Raw genomic sequence first — 20,213 nt, forward strand, 5'->3', positions numbered from 1 at the left:
GGCAAACATATTTTCTAGGCAAAACATAAGCAAAGAGGTGAATCCTTTACACTGGTAAGCTGTACTAGCAACCAGAAAATAATAAAAATCCTTTATTAAATGTAGACTGTATCATGTATTCAAATCTAGAGTAAGGCTGGGAATCTTCTGGGTTTGTAGGTTGTGTTTCTCACCTTGAGTTTCCTCAGCAGTTTAGCTCAAACGCTGCTGACATCCCAGCTACAGTAACCCACTGTAGTCGTTACCTCATTACAGCCTGCATCCTCTCTGTGGAGCAGAGTCATTTGCATGGCTGCTTGTCAAAGCATGTTAATATTGACAAAGATTTGCTCCCATTTTAATCATGCCACATAAAAGGTATACAAAGTTGTTTATGACTGCTCTACCGCTGAGCAATAGGCACATTTCCGTACTGCTGTGCACATTAAAAAAGATTGCACTTTGTTCCGAGCAGCGATTGCAAATCACAGACGTCAGAGAGGTGGAGGAAAAATAGATGACTGCGATGGCAGTTTGAGTCTAACGAAAATGCATTTACATATTAAACCACACAGCAGCGCGCGGAGCGGGGCTCTGTTTGAATTGCACGCTTCATGCTGCCCCACCACCCCCACCCCCTCGAACTGTAAGGAGTAGCAGGAGCCTCGGTGCTGTGACTGCAGTACCGTAAATTTGAAGTTGTTTACGGATGCTGCCATCTTGGTGCGCTCCGGGAGGGAAACTTGGAGCGGGGCCTATTACCAGCAGCTTGATGAGAGTGCAGTGAGGCGAGTTAATTAATACAACATCTCTGGGCCCACAGGCTAGGCTGCAAAGCTAACCCAGGAGGGAGGAAGCGATGGAGAGTGACAGACAAAAGGACAAATCATGAGAAGGATTTATCGCTTTATAGAGAGAAAATAAAACGGTGAAAGGGAGGAAGCTGCAGTACCTGCTGGCAAAACAAAAATCAAGTACAGATACGGCTGATTTAGCTGTCTTGAAGCTGGAGTCTGACTAAATTTAATTTTTTTGAGCTCTCTGAGGCGCTGCTTTTAGAGAAAAATATCATATTGCTGCAACTTGACCAAAGCGGGCATGCTGGACCCTGACTAATCATAACTGAACCAGTCGGGGATCAACCTGACCGCTCCAGCTGACGGCCCAAAAACTCAGTGACTCCAAACCTTTCTGAAGCACTCGCCATTTAATCATTAGTCATTAGTCACTCGCTTCCACAGTGTGTCTTTGTCCTGTCTTCATCCCTTCACCCCAACAGATAGGACCGCCCCTCCCTGATCCTGGTTCTGCTTGAGGCTTCTTCCTGTTAGAAGGGAGATTTTCCTTCCCACTGTCGCCAAAGACCTTGTTCATAGGGGGCTGTCTAGTTGTTGTGGATGGTGCAAAAGTGCATAGAAACATTTTTGCTCCTTGCAAGCCAAATTATAAAGAAATGTTTGCTTTCAAGGAGACAGACTTTGTCATTTTTTTTAACGTGGTCATCTTTTGCAGGCTAGTTTTCAAGGTTTTCTGAAGATTTTACTTTGGGTGCTTGTTCACTCGTTTTCAGGATCCCCACTCCCTCCCTTCCTATTTGTTATGCCACGTAACTAGTGCTGTCAGCATTAATCTCGTTAAAATGACGTTAACGTCATAACCACATTAACGTGGCAAATCTCCATTAGCGAGTTAGCGAGGATCATCCGTGTGTGGGGCTGCATGGTGTCAACGCATTAGCACGGTTAGCTCGTTAACGTGTTGACGCTGTCCAGCCCCACGCACAGGGCTGACATAGATTTGCTGCATTAATGCGGTTATGGCGTTAACGTCATTTTAATGAGATTAACGCTGACAGCACTAGACGTAACACTGACATATGTATCACTGAAGTATAAAAAGGCACCTCACTCAAGGCATGAACTGGTGTTATGTCTATACATCACAGACAATGCCCAAAGACAGATTAGCCAAAAAGCTAGTATTACTTATCATGGTGTGCAGTGTGTCCTTAAGAAAATTGAGGAAACTGGACAAGAGGAGGAGAAAAGACGTGGCAGGCCTAAAAAGTATCTGCACAGGACCTGTGAAGATGCATCTGACCCTTCAGTTGATCCATCTACTGTTCACTGAAGCCTCAGAAATGGTCTCAGTGGAAGAGTGGCTGTCAAGAAGCTATTCTTAAGGAAGGGAAATGGGGAGAAAAGGCTGAAAATCAATGACAGGAGGTCTTCAGTATGTACAGAGGCCAGTGATTGTCTGCAGTCATCTGTAAAACACACAGGAGGCTCTGTCCTGGTTCAGGTTTGCATTTCAGCCAGTAGGGTTGGAGATCTTACCAAAATTGGTGGAATTATGAACATAGAAAAGTGCTTTCAGATTTTAATCCACAATGAAATGCATCTAGAAATCGTCTGACTGGCAGTAGCTTCATTTTTCAGCATGACAATGATCCCAAACACCGCCAATGCAGTAAAATCATACCTGGATAGAAAAACACACAGTGGAACATGTTCAGTCATGGACTGGCCACCTCAGAGCCCGGACCTCGACATTATTGAAGCAGTGCAGGATCATCTCGATAGAAAAAAAGGCCAAAACATCCATAGAAGAGCTTTGAATGTCCTCCAAGAAGCCTGGAGACCTATTCCTGAAGACTACTGAAAGAAATGTCAAGAAAGCTGCCTCAGAGAGTTCAGGCTGTGTTAAGATTAATGGCAGTCATACCAAATATTGACTTTCAAGTTTGTCGAAATTGTACAAACAGTTTTAGTCTTATATGCTGCATTTCTATCTATGTTTGCACTTTCCAATAAAGCACTTTCCCCATTTCCCATTTTCCTAACAAAATCTAAAGAAATGAGGGGTGACTCAAAAACATTAAAGTACTTTTTGTCTGGAGGCATATCGCAGATGGAGCGATGAAGTCCTGTAAGAGAAATGTGGATGCTAATGGAAAAAAGAAAATGAATTTCTATGATGAAATGATAGCGTCTGAGGTAAATGCCAGAAATGTCTTTCTGAAAATGCTTTCCTTGGAGTGATGATGGTTTAAAATAAAAACAGAAACATTAAAGAATCTCAGGTTTGTCTGCAGGGTTTAAATCCGATTTGTGATTGGAAGGTGTTTTCGAAGAGGCTCATTGTAAGCTCCCCCGGGTGGACTGGATGCCGTCAGGTAGTGAAACACGTCACGTGGCAAAAGCAGCAACATTCACACTCCACGTCTGCAAGTTCAGGCGACTATTGGGCTGATATTATGTAAGTATGTGAGTCGATGTCAGATGTCAGAGTTGGCTTCTATTCTTGGAGAGGCACTATCACATTTGACATCGATTTGACACCCCTTTGACACATGGCACATACCTCACTGTCTTTTCTCAGTCACACCTCAGAGGTTTCAACACTGACTTGAATTCTGAGGGTGATGCAGGACGACACCGCCGTTTACTCACCAAACCTGCAAGCTAGACTCCGGTACAATGTTTTGAGTCTTACCATTTGTCTTTTTAACCACCGAATACACAACCACCGCCGTCCTCCAGCTTTCTCCTCCTGGAATAACTGGATACAAATGCAGAAGATGGAGTGAGACGGCGGCTGACAGCAAACCCATCTCACTCCATCACGAACCTTAAAAGTACTAGCACACCTCTCAGATGAAGTAAATAAAAAATCAGAGCAACTTCGGTTTCCCAACCCCCTACAATCGAGTTTTCGTAAACTGCGAGCTAAGATGTTGTCACCCAGGGCAACGTAGTTGTTGCTTCCCCTTAACTTTGCCTCCATGAGAACACCCGTGTCTGTTGAGCTCCATCAAACAGGAGAAAAACTTGCCTGGAGACAGACGGGTCCGCTGGGAGGTTCTCGCCTCCCCCCAACTCTCACTCTTTCTCTCTCCTTCTGTAGCCATTTATTTTAGCTGGCAAAAAAAACAACTTTGGGACCAAGGTTGTCAAACATTTTTTTGTTCCCCAGCAGGTGCGGTACATGGGAATAAAAAAAAAGAAGCAAATAACAATCTGCAAACTCAGCTTTCCACGACTATTCTTTACTGTAACAACAACATTTATAGTCTCCATTGTGTAAGGTGGCCTGTGCTTTTAAAAAGGCTTAAACTATATCATTTTTAAATAATGAATCTCCCTTATTCATTGAGTAACTTCATCGCATTTGCGAATCAGCCAAGTGACGCCAGCAGAAATACTGTAAATAGCACACAAAAGACATGGGGAGCTAAAAATACCCCAAATAAATCCTCCTAATCAGGAAGTGAGAGAAGCATGTGTTGTGTCAATATAGGAAACTGGTGGCTGAATCCCATTTTAAATGCTTTTGCCAGCTTTTCCTTTTGGTTAGTGTTTAGAATTTCGCCCGATAATTACCATATTAAAATGCATGTAGGAGTCTGTGCAGTTGTGGTGGAAAAAGATAAGCTAGCGAGAGTGGAGAGGAGAGAGGGGGAGGGGGGAGAGAGGAAAAAAAGTCAACCGGAGGCCTATCAGTCAGCGCTGAATTGCTTTATAATTACAAAGATGCACAGACATAATTTCCCTTCTAAAAATAATGCAAAGTTTCATTTCCCTCCCCTCTCTTAATACTGTTTGTGAGCGCGTGTTTTGTAAGGTTGGGGTGACTCTTTTTCTCTCCCCCTCTCTCGTCTGAATGCATTAACTTAACCTCTTCCTGTATTAGTCAATGTGGTGCCATGCTAAGCACAATGTAGCCTAGTTTCTGCACAGCGTGAATGTTGCCGCCTGCCTGTTTTGGGATTGGAGAGGAATCCTAATTCTGACACATTGGGGTTGTGTTCATGAATATGACACACCGTCTAGCTAAAGTTGAACTTGTCGGAGTTTTATTTGCATAGATTTCTCATAAGTTTAATTTTTTGTGTGTGTACACAGCGAAGCTACGATGAATAGCGTGCACGGTTTCCCCCCCATTTGGGGCTGTTGGCTCAGATGTTTGGCCTTAATTAGTCTGAACCTGGAGACTTTAGTGGGCTTTATAATGGAGGTTTGGTTAATCAACTTTGGGCAACTTCTTGGATTTTTCAGGTCAGGGGGATGGCTGGCTTTCAAATGGGGTTGGGTTTGCCTCGTCTGTAATTACCACTTTGTCAAGAGCTTACACACAAAGGTCATTTAAAACCTTTTCTTGGCTTAGAAATATTTTTTGCAACATACTACAGAAACGATGCGTTTGCAGCCTTTAATAATAGCTCTAAATATAACAACCTTTGGGATGTTTCCAGTGTCACATAATTAAAATGGCAGTTCACCTACTTTACACAACTATTTCTTCTTAGTAGTGTACATCTGAAAATAAGCAAACCCGATCACACTGCTGTTAAAGCAACACTACATATCTGTATCTGTAAGAGGCTTCTTGGTCATCTGGGAGGATGGAGTAAGGAAGACGTTTAACCAGGCAGCAAAAATCAAAGACAAGATATGTAGGATCCATACCAGGGCTTTAGAGTTGGGATATCACAGCCTCTGCTGCTTCAATATTGTCCACTCTCTCCTTATTATCTACTTTTGCACATCCATGTCCGATGACCAGTGTCACCAGTCACCTGAGACTGAATCCTATATCACGTTTTCCACTTATAATGTGAAATATCTCAAATTCTATAAAAATAGATTCACAGTTCCCAGATGATGGATCTTACTATCTTTTTAAAATTGGTCGTCTCGGTATGGTGCGCATTATAAGAGCAACCATGGGTGTAGATTTAAGAGGGAACACGGGGGACACTGTGAACATGCACATTTAAAGAAGCTGATATCAAAGAGAACCGGGCACAAAAAAAAGACAGAATCATGCCTGTACGTGAGCTCGGGGATAATATTAAATATGAAAGTTGAGAATAATCACAATCCTGACTGTCTAAGAACTTTGTTGCATTTTATTTCTGTACATCTCCGAGTTTGAGTTTGAAGTTTCATTTTTCCATTACAAGTCGGTGCAAAAATGGCAACATAAATTCTCCAAAACCTGAGAAATCAAATCCTCAAAATTCCCCGTGTTCAGGCAAAATCTATGCCTGAGATACCAAATGAAATTCACTTATAAAATGTGTCCAGTTTAGTTTAGCTTATTGCTAAAGTAGTGACTTTTCCCATCAGCTGCATTACACTAGTTAGCTTTGTTCGTTTCTCCATTGATGGCTCGTTAAAGGTACAGTAAGCGCTGCTGTGAGCAGATGTTGGTGACACTTTCTTTGAAGTGGATCTCACATTGTTGGACTTTTAGTGGACATTTAGTGAAAACACTCCTATATAATATGAGAATGTAATCAAACTGTCTATTGGAGGGAAAGTGTGATTTTTAGGACACCTGAGTCTGAACATTAGCTGGCATAATGTTAGCTTTTAACCAGCTGTTGCTGTTTAGCTGGCTCATTATCAGCTGTCTGGAGACGAGAGGGCCGCACGTCCACACTGCTGACAATAAGTGCGAAATCGGGGACAAATAAGCATGTTTATGCATGTTTTCGTGTGTTAGAGCCCTGAGTTCAGCTCAGGAGATGAGACGTGATGTGAGGAGGAAGAGGATGAGGTGATAATGAGGGAGGCATAACAGAGAGATGATGAAGATATACATGTACAAATGGTCATATATAGCTTAAAAGTGATACTGTATTTTCCGCACTATAAGGCGCATTTAAAATCCTTTAATTTTCTGAAAAAAATCAACAGTGCGCTTTATATATGAATTCTTGTTGTGCTTAGTGACCTCGAACCGATTTTATGTGGTACATGGTGCTCAAAAATCTGTCAAAAAATGTTTTAGTACGACTTTGGTAAGCTATGAAGCCGCACCGCTTGATGGATTGTCGGAGCATTACGGCTACCGTAGTCAGGAGCCTCGCGGAGGAATCTGGGTCCAAAACTCCGTCCGCTTCAGGTCCCAAAGTCAAACGATCACTGCGGCATCACTGAGAGTTAAAAACTAAATTTTTTCATCTTTAATAAAATGATGAGCATTGCTACTTTACCAGGTGTAACAATTAAGTTTAACATCCAGGCATCCATGAAAACAGAATTTATTCAATTTATCAGCGTTATAAGTTAGCAGGAAGTTAGCTCGCTAGTTTCCACCTAAACATGATATAGCATGTTCTGACAGAGATTTCTGAAAAAATTAAAACGTACAGCTCTGCTATCACTTCCAACATAATTGAAGATAGAAAACTAAACAGCAGTGACTGAAGTTGGGCTAGCTGGTATATAATGTGCTACGTGATCACTAGCGACACAGCTATGTTAGCATAACATGAACACGGTGAAGCCGGGACAAATGCAATCGCATGGCAGGATGCTGTAAATGGACCAAACTTCAGTCAGGAGAACAACTGAGAGACTCCATCCACAATACGAGGTTAGTCATTAATATACTGCAGCAACATGTAACAGAGCAGCTGTGAGAGAATTCAGCATTAATGAATCAATGGTACGGAAGTGGAGGAAGAAGAATGAGTTGAGTAAAGTTTGACTTATCTGACTGTTTTGTTTTGCTTAATGCGCCTTATGGTCCAAAAAATGCGGTATTTGTGGTCTCTACACATCTCTAGCCACATGCATAAAAACCAATTCGACGATGTCCATCTCGACCACTGTATGGTGGAGCAACATGGCGGCTTCTCATAAATGCGTTTTCATAAACTTAGAATTAATTAATCTTTGTGTATTTATGAATACAATATTCTTTCATTTTCTATGAAATGACCTCAAAAAATAACTTACTGTACTTTTTAAAGCAAAACATGAAGAATAATTAAAGAACTTGAAATCCCTGAAAGACTAACAGAAGTTTCTGACTGTCAGCAAGCGAAACGAAGCATGATGTAGTGTTTATAATGCAGGTAAAGCCAAAATCTGGGAAAATATGACTTCTTCAGGGTCTCCTGTATCCTACAGTAAGAGCAGCAGAGCAGAGATAAGGACAGAAGGGGAAAACACTGGGAAGGTAAGGTTGCAGGAGGGGTGGGACGGGTGGGTGCGCGACGACCGGCAGGTTCTCCTATGATGAAATATTGATGGCGCTGACTTTGATTCTGCAATAGGTACTTTTGATCCAGATCTGTCACGGCAGAGGAGACACCCCCCTTTTCCATTCTTCCTCAGGTGTATCGTTGGTCTTTTCGCTTTCGAAAAATGCCATCCACCCTCCGCTACCTTTGATCAAACGTGTAGACTTTGAAGAAGAACTTATAGAGATCAATGATGTGTGTATACAGGCAGGCGGATACTGTAAGGTCTGTAACTCAATATGTTGCGCTGGTTGCTGGATGAATGCCAATGAAGGGGCTTTGCAGTTAGTCAGTTGTTGACTTTTATTTATCGCGACTGCTGCCGCTGTAATTGATGACTGAATCAACACAGTCTGGAACAGCAGCCGCTGAATTCTTTGCCTTTTCAGCTCAACAGCTATCGTGTCTCCTTTCCCCCCTCAGCACTCATTTCTCATTTGAAATTTAAATTCAACACTTCCAAAGAAAGGAAAGGGTTGGGTGGGGGGGGAGCTAGCTCTATTATTTAAAGACACCAATTTCATTAACAAAAACTCAGGGTGTTGTTCAGGCTATAAATCCCGAGGCTACACAGTCAGTGTGTTCACGTCTCTTGATTTGTAGACTGCACCTCCAATGCAACGCTGTGCTGCTTTCTGCCTCTTTTACTCTCTTTAAAAGAGTCAAGTGCCCTTTTCTTCCTGCTTCCTACAATCCAGAGCGCGTGAGCAGTGGAAAGCGTGGTGTCCAGGGCAGAGCTGCGTCCCTGGGTAATGGAGCGGAGAGCCATCTGTCTTTCTGGCCAGCCATCCGTCCGCTTCCCCAGATCCTATCGGTGTGTCTCACCTGCTAATGAGAAGCTAGCAGGTACTCTGCTGCAGCCCTTAAAATGGATGACTTTCCTCCACAGCAAAGACTGCTGTGCACACTTGGCTCCCGACCTGGACTTTTCTTCTATGTCCCCTTTCCTTTGAAGCCCTGCCTGCGGCATGCTAACATCCAGCGCTGACCGTTGCTCCGCTGCAAACTCAAAAGCGCCCGCTGAAGTTTCCTTCCTAAAGATTTTGTTTTTAAAACTCAAGCTGGCTCCTCGTGGAGCGTAGAGGGATGCATTTATACTTTCCTACACCTTCCCCGGTCACCTGTGTTACGCAGCACTAAAAAATAAATGGTCACACTATATCTATGAAATGCAAAGTAGCGCACGGATGTAGCTTTGTTAATAATTGCCATAATTGTATAAGTATGTGGAAGCTGCAACACAAAATGGAGCAATGACTATTATCAGGTTGATAACCAATAATTACTTACAAACTCTGTGCTCATTAAGCCGCTCCTGTGGAGAAACTGAGCTCAATATAGCCCTCCAGAATCCCCTCCCCTCGCCCACCAGGATCCCGCTGCTCTCCCTCTCCCTACATCCCGGTTTCTCTCTTCTCTCTCCCTCCATCCCTGATTCCGCTTTTCATTCCCGCCATTCCCGTCGGTCTGCTTCAGCCACTTTCTTACCTCTTCATTTAGGCCTCCTCCCATCTTTGCCTTTTCCCTCTCGTCTCGGCCTTCCGTCCTTTATCTGCTGTCATTTTTCTTCCCTCCACACATTTTCCTGCTTACATCCTGTTTATTTATGTACAGGGCACACCGGTCTCTACCTCCCTCCTCTCGCTGGCGTTTCTCCCCCTGAAAGATTAACCATCCCCTCTGCATCTCTTCTCATCTGTCATCCTAATGGGGGCTACAAGAGGGAAAAAACAACAATTTGCAGAGGGAGAAGCAGCCGCAGAAGGGCAAGGGAAAGTGTCTGGATTGCCACCGTCGATAAAGTTCCAGGCTGTCACCGGTTTAATTTATGCGGTGCTGTTGGCGCAGGACCAGAACTCATTCTAACCGTCATCTGCGACGGGTCCATTTCGCACTGTCTGTGCGCGTGCAGATACCTCACTGACATTTCTTTAATTATTGTACGGTCCAATAAAGAACGGTTGCACTGCAAACAGCACTGATATCACACTGCTGTATATCGGCGTAGTAGCTGAAGTGGACGGGCGAGGAGAGAAATGATGGCCGTGTGCTGAGAAGTTGATGTCTGGAGTATTCACTGGAACGCTAGAGACAAAATCAACAAAACCGGACATGTGTTCATTTCCGGAAAAGCAACAATCAAATTCCAGGGGAAAAAAAACAAACCCTGCTGCTTTTTCAACATAGTTAAAAAGCACATGATCTGTGGTCTACGTTGTGCCAGACTGGGTATAAATAAGTAAAAAGGAACTTCGTAATGTATGGAGTACCTGTGCTTTAAATTGCATGCATTAGCAAACCTAAATCATAGAGTGCAGCGGTGAGAGTGGCAACCAGAGAGCGATGAGCGGCTGTGTTATCTGACAAAGTGGAGCGATGACGGGCGAAATAAGTATTAAATAATTCAAAGTGGGCAGGTGCTGCGTGAGACTCGTCTTAAGTTTGAGACAAACGATTGATGCGACCGAACATGTGGCGTCGTGAGAAATAAATATGAGAGTGTGACTGTCCTCACACAACCCACAATCTCAACCTGCAACCAGCTACAACATGAAAGAAGCAGCCACACACCCCTGGCTTCAGTTTCTTCCTGTGAAAAGGGAGTTTTTCCTTCCCACTGTCACCAAGTGCTTGCTCATAGTGCTCCATCTGATTAGCTGATTTCCTGCGGTGCACACTCTATAAAGTGATTGCCTCAAACTTAAGATTAGTCAGCACCTGTCCACTTTGAATCATTTAATGCTTATTTCGCCTATATTCGCTCCAGTTTGTCAGATTTCACGGCCATTTGTCGCTCTGTGGTTGACACTCTGTCATTTAGGTTCGCTAATGTAGGCAATTTAAAACACAGGTACTCCACAGATTACAAGGTTCCTTTTTTACTTATTTATACCCAGTCTCGCACAATGTAAACCACCGATCATGTGCTTTTTTGTTCTGTTACCTCCTGTGATCTCTCCCCACTGCTCGAATAAACCGGAAAGAAAAGCAACAACCTGAGAGCGGAGATAAAATGGGTCTGTGATAACAAAACAACAAAAAAAAGATTAAAATTCACTCATTCAAAAAAGCCATGTTTAGTTTCTGCTCCCTGATTACTCTTTGAATAAACTAAATCCCTGTTGCAAACACTGCAACAAAGGTGCGACATTATTAAGTTTTATGTAAATTAGGAGCTGCTCCAAACACCGCTAACTCTGCGATATCCCTGTCGGTTAATTTCAATTTGTAATGTGCCTTCATTCCTTTCTGCCTGTCTTTGTTTGATATATGCTGTCACAGCGCTGACGTGTTCCTCTTTGCCAGTTTAGGTTCCTTTAAGTAATGAAGCTGCACTTTGGGAGGACAGGCTCTGTTGAGCTCTGCTGCGTTGTTCATTGGGTGAAAACACTCACATTGTGTGGCAGCTTTCGCTAATGCACTTTTATTGAAAATGAATATGCTTCTATGTGAGGTATAGAAAAAGGCAACCATGCATTTTTGGCTTCCCAGGCCCTGAACTTCCTCTCCACCAGCCTCCTCTCCTCTAAGTGGGAGCAGCCAACTGCGGGAAGCTCCTGGTAACCACATGCTATCACAGCTCGGCCTTCCAGCCTCCAACCGCGACACGCTTACACTCATCCACTCCACAGGGGAAGTGTTGAGCCTCGCTCGCCGACGTGAGAGCACAAACACAGAAACATTCACCCTCCACCAGATAGACAGCGCTGCTTATACCCCCTCCCTCCTCCACCGGCTTCACATTTCTCTCTTCTCTCTGCTCCTCCCACTACTATTTGGTACTCGGGTAGTTTGTCTGTCTCCTCCTCTGAAAGAGCAGTTTTCCCTGAAGCATCGTCCGGGTCTCTGTCATTTTTTTTTTTATACTGCTGTTTATTTGACTGCGTATCTTCCTCCTCCCCCCTTCTCTCTCCCATCCTCCCGTCAATATTAGTCTTTGTTCATCTGCATCTCTAATTCTCTCACTGCTCTTCATTTCTTACAGTGTCAGTGCACTCTGACTGAAGCACAGGAGCAACGATGCTCATCCTACAGTGTACCCACTAGTGTTTTGACACATTACAGAGTATGAACTAATTCCTCAGACTGTTATTAGACTTTGTTTGCCATTATTTTATTGTTTTTCTCAAACACTGTGCAGTAAAAATAAAAAAAAGTCTGACTAGAAGTCACCCTTAGCTTCTCCCAATTGCTAATTAAGGCACAGAGGAGCAACCGTAACGTTAGACTGTAACGTTCTGAAAGGGGAAGACATTCTGCGTCTTACAAATGAAAGGTAGATTTCATAAGTAATAAACCCACTGAACCCATTGAGTTCTGCTGTTCCAGTCTTATTTGATCTGCTATGACCAGAAGCTTATTTAGAACATTTTAATGAGTCGGCTCATTACCAAAAGGAAAGACTTTTCAATACTTGTGCTCGTGCTAGCATTATCATTACAGGGTCAGGCTGAAGCTGGTAGTCAGGAGTTTAACGTTAGCGATGGAATGAGTGATGTGAAAGCAGCTAAGACAAACGCAGACAACTTTGCTGAGCTCAGTATCCGTTTTTCAACCTTTTTAATGACCTGCATCTTTATTGTACCCTCAGCAGAGCACTCTACACAACTGTATTTATTTTATCTGCCTACCACCCAACAGCAGGGGATATAAACTAGTTACTAGCTTATTAACATATAGTCTGCAACTGCCTGCTGACCAACCGCTGGGGACCAATATGCATTGCAAGAATGAGTGCTGTGAAAATCAACAGCTGGCTCAGTGACACGTGCCTTAGAGACCTGTCAGTGACAAAGTGTCAAGTGCCAACTGGTTGGGGAGTGTTTGCAGGAGTTTCCAACCGATTGTTTTTGGAACATTTATCACTCAAGGCTCTTTGAGTTCAACCAGATCTCGATGAATATCCTGATACATCAAGATCTGGATATTTAAATCAAGTTCTTTATACAAGTTTATGTATACAAATATATAAAGTGCACCATAGCACACTGTTTAACGGTGCAATGCTAAACTAATTAGCAACTTAATGTGAAGGCCCTGCACCACCATCTGCTCAGCTGTGATACTATGAAAACAGAGTCAGAGGAGCTCTATGGGACAAAGCATCTTTTTCAGAACTGATATTTTTTATAAGTATTATATAATTTTTATATTTTCAAAAAAATTAGCGGCACATACTGGACAACATACCGATATTTCTGTGACTGGTCAACTGACAAATATGTCAATGAGGATCCAGCTGGTTTGCAACAGCACAGAGATAAAAGTGCAAAAACATAACTTAGATATACGCAGTGGGCAGAAAACAAGTATTTAAGGTTTCTTAATGCTTCTCATACCTTTGAACCACAAAAGAAGAGTATTTTATTCTATTTCTGTCACTTTTCATATTTTCTTGCAGGATTATGTAAAAACTGATTTAAGAAAAATGTACAATAATGAATGGGAGATTAAATTCATTAAATTAACCGATTAAATGCATCTATTCTAAAGAAGAAATGATCGCACAGACTTGTGTTTGGAAGTAAAACCGTATCGGTGTCAAAGCTTTGAGTTGTATCAGAAAGTGCAGACCTGAACATGAACTGTATTCACTGTACTCTCACAAACACCTTTGTTTGTGCAAAATCTGTAGGCCAGAGGCTGACGGTGAAGCGTCAGTATCGTGACTGAATAGACTGGAGTAAGTGCGGACACGAGGGAGCTGGATGCGACTGTCGCACGCCGACTCAACGCCAGGGCCCTTTTTTTCACTCTCGGCCCCGAGGGTATAACTGGCCTCCCTTCAAAGGAGGAAGCTTAAAAACAATCTCCAAAAGAGCGAAAGCGGTGCTGGGTTGTGGTGGGCGTCAGTCAACCAGTCAGTCACCAGTCAGTCAGTCAGGCAAGAGCCCCGCTGTCTCCCACTCCAGAGAACAGGTACCTTGAACTAGTTTCTACAAAGCTGAGTCGGAGATTTAATGCAATATAAAGCCTCTGGGTCCTTTTAGCAATTTGGAGTCAACACACAAATACGCCCACACTCAACTGGAAAGACTTTCCATCCCTGCCCCTTCATGTGCAAATGTGCTGAATGGAGGTGTGTAAGTATGTGCTAGCAAGTGTGTCTGTGTGTGCTCAGCTTCCCTACTGAATCCTTCCCACTACTCCCTCCTTCCCTTTTCTGATCTGCTGCAGCACATCATTGGCCGTTCGGCTATAAAAAAAAAAAACCCAGTACAGAAACACACAGTGCTAGCTTTTTTTTTTTAATAACTGTCCATTTAAACCGCAATCTTCCAATGTGTTTCCCACCCACGCTGTGTGGGGTGAAGCACGCAAGTAATTTACCACATGATGATCATTCAGCAAAGTGAGGAGTTGTTAATACCCTGCAGATTGTCAAATCTGTTCCTTTGTGAGAACAGGTTTTATCCGAGGAAAAGTTCTTGATGACACCCAATCACATGATCACCATATGGCGATGCCGCAATATAAAGTTTTTCTCCAGATGCCAGTAATGAAATGTTGACTCCTGCAGTAACAGACAGAGGGCTGCTCTTGACACTGTCTGGGTGATTGGCAGTATTTCCAGCTGCTGCCAGACTTGGGAGCCTGCAAAGGCTGAATGTTGTTATGCTGACATCAGCTTTGGCATCTGTTGCATATTTGAAATGCAGAATAAGGGAACAGATTAAAATCCTCAAACACTGTGTTGTTTCCTGGAGATTGTAGGGATACACAGTGGATTATCCATCCATCCTATCTTATCCAGTTGAGGGTCACAGTGGGGCTGGAGTCTTTTCCAGGTGTGATGGGGCGAGAGGTGGACAAATCAAGTACTCGGTGAGAACAGGGAAACTCTGCCCCAGCAGGTGGATTCGAACCCTGGATCTTGCTATGAGCTGATGGTGCTAGCTATTGCATCGCCATGCCAACCATTGTATTGATATTCTCTTTTTATGGCCAGTTTAGCCGATCATTTAATTTGCCTTTTTGAGGCTAAGGAGAGTACAATAATTTTACTGTGAGCTGTCAGATTGAGCTGTAATGTGTTTAGTTCCACTCTGAATGCAGAGTGTGTATATGTGTGTGTGTTACATATTTCATTGGCTTTGAGAAGTTCTGGCAGAAATGTCCTTTGTCTGACTTGTTTTGCACCTTCAATAAAATTGACAGCTATTCTGAAAACTGAAGCTGAAAGCAAATAGTTTGATTCGCCATCAACCAGTGTGTGCGGATGGGAGCCGACGCCGGATAAATAAAAAGCAACAGTCCCTGGGCTACAGAGCCTGAGGCTATTGCATTGCTAGCAGGCAAACAGCCACCCAGCTGCCCCAGCAGGGTAGGAATATATCAGGCAGCCTATTGGATACCTGACAGCTGATTTAGCTCCCCCTTAATGAGCAGAGGGCTCCGCTGCAGAAACTCCACAATCTGTTACATAACAACATCACAGACAGCACACCCTGTATGATGCAGACCGCTAAGGACGGTGGACTCCTTTGAAAACGAGCCGTGCTACGTTCAGTAAAAAATAAATCCGACAATAATAAATGAAAAAGTAAATATACAGAAAGATGTGTGGCTAATGTAATAAATGCAGTTGGAGAATATACTCCTGTGTGTTTAAGAAATGAGTTTTCAAGTGAGCTAGTTAGGAGGAAAAAAAACATAGCGATGCCACTACTTTTATTGGCGATGTTTTTTATTATGGTTTATGATTATGTCGGCCTTTAGTTAGAAAAACACTGGAATGCACACTGCATGGAGGATATGGCTGACTTCAGTTCATTTTTTTATACTGATTAGAGACTGTAGCCGATAATTATTTAAATCACCTCTTAATACTTTCTTAAATACTGGTTTCCACACTCGTTGGAGGCGAAGCTAATCTGTAAAAACAGATTTGTACTCACTGAACTTGCTAGTAGTGGACTGGACCCCTTTTGTTCTTATGTTTTTGTGGTTAGAAACATTCCAGCATTGTAAAAATAGATGGTTGGCAAACGGTTGCTGGAGGTTGCTTGCTGTCGCTAGGCAAAAATGGCTGCAAAGAGGTATACGGTGCTGTAACTAAAACCACCTCGCAATTTATTGGGTCCCTGTGGTCGCCAGTAGCATGGAAGATACCGACTTGGTTGCAAACACACAACTATTTGCTAATTGGTACTGACACTATGAAATGTGTGCAACACAAAGTGGAAACGGAGACGGTTTGCCTTTATGTCAAAGTTGAAATGTGTTGGTTTCGGTAGAAAGGCACAGCTTTTACTTTGAAAGCGAAGAGTTTCCGTTTTTAGTTTGTGCATCCAAAGCTACGTACACGGGTAGTTTTGTAAATTGAGATTTTCTGTTTTCGTTTACATGTAAAAATAAAAAGCTGTCAAGCACATGACAAAGCAACAGGTGGCGGTATAATCCTAACTGTGCAGAAATGTTGGCCAATCAGAAGTCTAGAAGAGTAAACAAAGAGGGCGCAAAGAAGCAGTCTCTCTAAATGGAGGGGCAGTAACTGTGTGTGTATGTAAGAGTGTAAAAACTGCAGATAGTAAGATTAACAGCAACAGTGTTTTGTTTATATCCGCCAATGTAGAAACTCATCTCATGTATGCACAGTGTGACATCAAAAAAGGCGCACACCTTTGACGTAGCGTGACTAAATCTCCTTTTTTTTCGTCCACACGTAAATGCAAAAACGGAGTTTTCGAAAATCTCCACCCTGGCAGGAGTTTATAAAAATCTCGGTTTTCAGTGATCCAAAATGCCGTTTACGTGTAGAAGAAACGCCCAAACTCATAGAAAAACACTGCGTTTTCAAAAATACTTGCATACATGTGGACGTAGCTCAAGTTTCATAACCGCTTAGCAAGTATTTGGTGAGTGTTTGTAAACAAGTTGGCGTCCACCAAAGCAAATGTGGAATACACAATCTTCTATAAGTGATCAGAGGTTGCTCAGAGGTTGCCAACCAGTCTCTAGGCCTGTGTGACTGAAGCCTGTAAGAGCTGGGTATTGTTGGTTTCAGGAGTAGTAAGATACATTTATTGGGAACTGTTTTCAGCTGTGGAACAACACACATTTGGTACTGTATTGAATTGTTACAGTAAAGGGACTATAAATTATAAAGTACATGTTTAGTGCAATGAGGAAAATTGCAACCAGTGCAACAACTCTTTTGTTTTTTTGTTTTGTAGTTTTCATAGAATCATTTAGCTTTATGCTAAACTGCACCAGAAAACGGCTGAACATGCGGCTCCTTCTGGGAAGATCATGTGATTTATTTATAAGTTTAATTTGCTCAACATAAGAAACATATAACATATCCTTGATGTTAAGGAAGGCTATTTTTATAAGGCAGTCATTATAATGAAGAGCAAGGACACAGTCCTTTTATTTGTGCATATTACTGAGCAGTTATTTAAAATGGCAATTACATTAGCAGAAATGTGTTTAGACCCTACAATAGATTGGGTTTCACTTTCTCCCATTATTTACACAGTAATATTGCTTATTGCTGAGCATTGAGTGCAAACACTTACAGGGAATACACAGTAATGTTGAACACGTTGCGTTAACTAAATCATTCAGTAAATGCTCCATTTAGATATTAAAGTGTAACAGCAAGAAAGCAGCACTGTAACAATCAATGGAAACTAAAGTGGTTACTGAAAACCAGACTCTGACCTTAGCCAGACTGCCTTGGAAGTATATATGTTCTGACAACACAGATGTCAGAGGGGACCCTCAGGACCCCAGCCTGTCACCGCGGGCTAGCAGAAGAGAGGACGGGGTCCAAGTTATTCTGGGCTAGGCCAGTAAGGGAATGGGTCACAGTTCACTGTGTATACCCTGCTGCTTTAGCACCGGCTGACAGGCCACAGGAGTCTGAAAGTCCATGATGTACTGGCATTTGCTGGGCTCTTTCACTGATCGCAAGGCTGTCTCCGTTCCGCATGTCAGTGTGACCTAGAAAAGCACAAAGAAAGAGAAGTTGAGGTTGAGAAGAGCCATTGTTAGCCTGAGTCAAGAGCCATGGCAGTTTGATCACACAAAGGCAGCTGATTAAAGTTGACCTGCCACTTGTTTTACAACCTCTCTTAAAGTTTTGCGAAGAAGTGGGGCTTGCTACAAATGACAAAATTATACAGAAGGAGCCGCTGACTTGTTGTGACTTTGCGTGAAGCAAAGTGTTTCTGTGAGTAAGAGAGAGTGTGGATTTATGGGACAACGCCGCTGTCGTCCCCGCGAGCGAACAGGACAGGGGAGGATGTGATTACTGCTGTCACGACTTTAATAGGTGACTTTGACGCCCCCTGCAAGAGAGTGGAGGGGAAAACAACTTCTTTTACTTGGGAGTGGTTTCCATGGCAACCCCTCTCATCATTCAGCACCCTGAACAGACAATCCCTTTGGCGAACAAAAGCACCTGAAGAGGCAGAGATGGGAACCTGGCAGGTATTGTTGTGCAGAAGTTTCAGGCTAGTAGAACTGGTGATTTGGCTTTGTCCCGTAGGTAGACTAAAATAGTCTTTTGTTATGTCACTTAGTATCTTGTTGCACTGAGATATTAAGTGGGTGTGCGCTGCTTGATGAGACAAAGTATTTTCTGTCACGCTTGTCCATGAGTATTAGCGGTCTGGTTTTAATTTGCAGGTGAAGGAGCGATAGCTCAGTCTTGGCGGCGATTTATCCTTTAATACACTACATGTAATAATGTAAGACAGCAGTAGAAGAAACACATCTTACAAGGAAGTGTGGAAGAATTGGTTGATTAACAGGCAGTTATGCGGCACTGTGGGAAATCCAGATCCATGGATTTTAGACTTTGGCCCATAAAAGGGACCCCAGAGCAAGACAGATTGGATTCTGCATTAATTGTGTCCATTGGAAGCCCCTAAACCTTACATTTTACAGTGACGCCACACTACCCCAGGCCACAACACGTGATTAGTCACCAGGGCAGCTATAGCTCAGGACGTAGAGCAGGTCATCAATCAACTGAAACTTTGGTGGTTCGATCCCTCGCTGCTCCAGTCTGCGTACCGCTGTACTCTTCATCACGTGCTATGACTTGTTTTGGTCAGCTAGTTCTCCTCTGTGGGGATGTGACCCTTGAAAGTTTTACAGTTTTCTTCACTGGAAACTTTTCTCGGTGAATGTAAAGCTTACAATTACGGCCAGAACAGGTGACCCTGAACTATCCCTATGCTATGCTGCAGGTAGGCTGGTGGGGATGGCTGCTGATCATACACTGAGCATTTCTTCTTCACTCCTCATATGTTTTTCTATCACTGCTGCATCTCATTAAATGTTTTCTCTCTACCACAGCTTGTGTTTCGCCCAGTCTCCCTGTGCTCTCACCCCTCAATCGAATGGGTTGCAGTTTTTAACAGAGATTAAATGTGTTATTCAGTCCTGAAAATGTCAGCGCTGTACTTACGAGTGCTCGAAAATGCTGAGAGAAATAAGTCAAATAAAAGCACCAACATTTCAAATCATGCTTAAGTACATGCAGGGCCTGTAATCTGAAAAAGCTTCATAGTATGAAAGTAAAATTTTGCATACTCCCATTAAATATACTAAAAATATTATTCTGGAGGAAAAACACCCTCTCTACTTTTCCTTTTTGATAAAACTCATAGTTAGAGCTGGATCAGGTGACCCTGAATCCTCCCTTACTGTAGTTATGCTACGATAAGCCTGGACTGCTAGGAGCTTCCCATGATGCACTGGTTCTTCTTCAGTCACTGTGTTTATACACGACTCTGAATTTAATCATTAGTGTTTATTAATCTCTTGACTACAATACTGTCAAAATCACAGTCGGTGCCACAAAAAGCAGATCGCATGTGTAATAATCTGGAATTATCCATGAATGAGTCAATGAAAGGAGCTGGTTTAGATCCGGCTGTGGTAGCTGTAGCTCGTGCTTAATGACCACAGACACAGAACTTAATTAATAACTGAAAGAGTTGAGTTCACCTTCCCCCACAGACACACAAGATAAACTGTGCACCGCTTGAATTTGGATTACCCCAATATCCACCAGCAAAACAATACATCACTGGCGCCTCTTCTCCAGCATATACAAGATGGTACACTGCAATGAAAGAGTGTGCTACCCAAAGCTGAGGTTCAGCGTTTCAAATATAATGAGCGTCTACTTCTGACAAGACTTCATTTATGCCGTCTGCGCAGAGTTAGGGGGTCGTAT

The 20,213-nt window shown here is 42.8% G+C and overlaps 1 protein-coding gene across 1 annotated transcript in view; it reads right to left on the reverse strand.

Annotated features, from left to right (window-relative positions):
• Window positions 1-17,328: 17,328 nt before the first annotated feature.
• Window positions 17,329-20,213, reverse strand: part of LOC100691113 (glucosidase 2 subunit beta) — a 157,914-nt gene continuing 155,029 nt past the window's right edge. Inside the window, exon 15 of the mRNA XM_003450336.5 lies at window positions 17,329-17,965. Coding sequence (XP_003450384.1) covers window positions 17,828-17,965 — 138 coding nt within the window. The 3' untranslated portion in view covers window positions 17,329-17,827. The remainder of the gene's footprint in view (window positions 17,966-20,213) is intronic.

This window comes from Oreochromis niloticus, linkage group LG3 (assembly GCF_001858045.2).
Source record: "Oreochromis niloticus isolate F11D_XX linkage group LG3, O_niloticus_UMD_NMBU, whole genome shotgun sequence".
NCBI classification, from domain to species: domain Eukaryota; kingdom Metazoa; phylum Chordata; class Actinopteri; order Cichliformes; family Cichlidae; genus Oreochromis; species Oreochromis niloticus.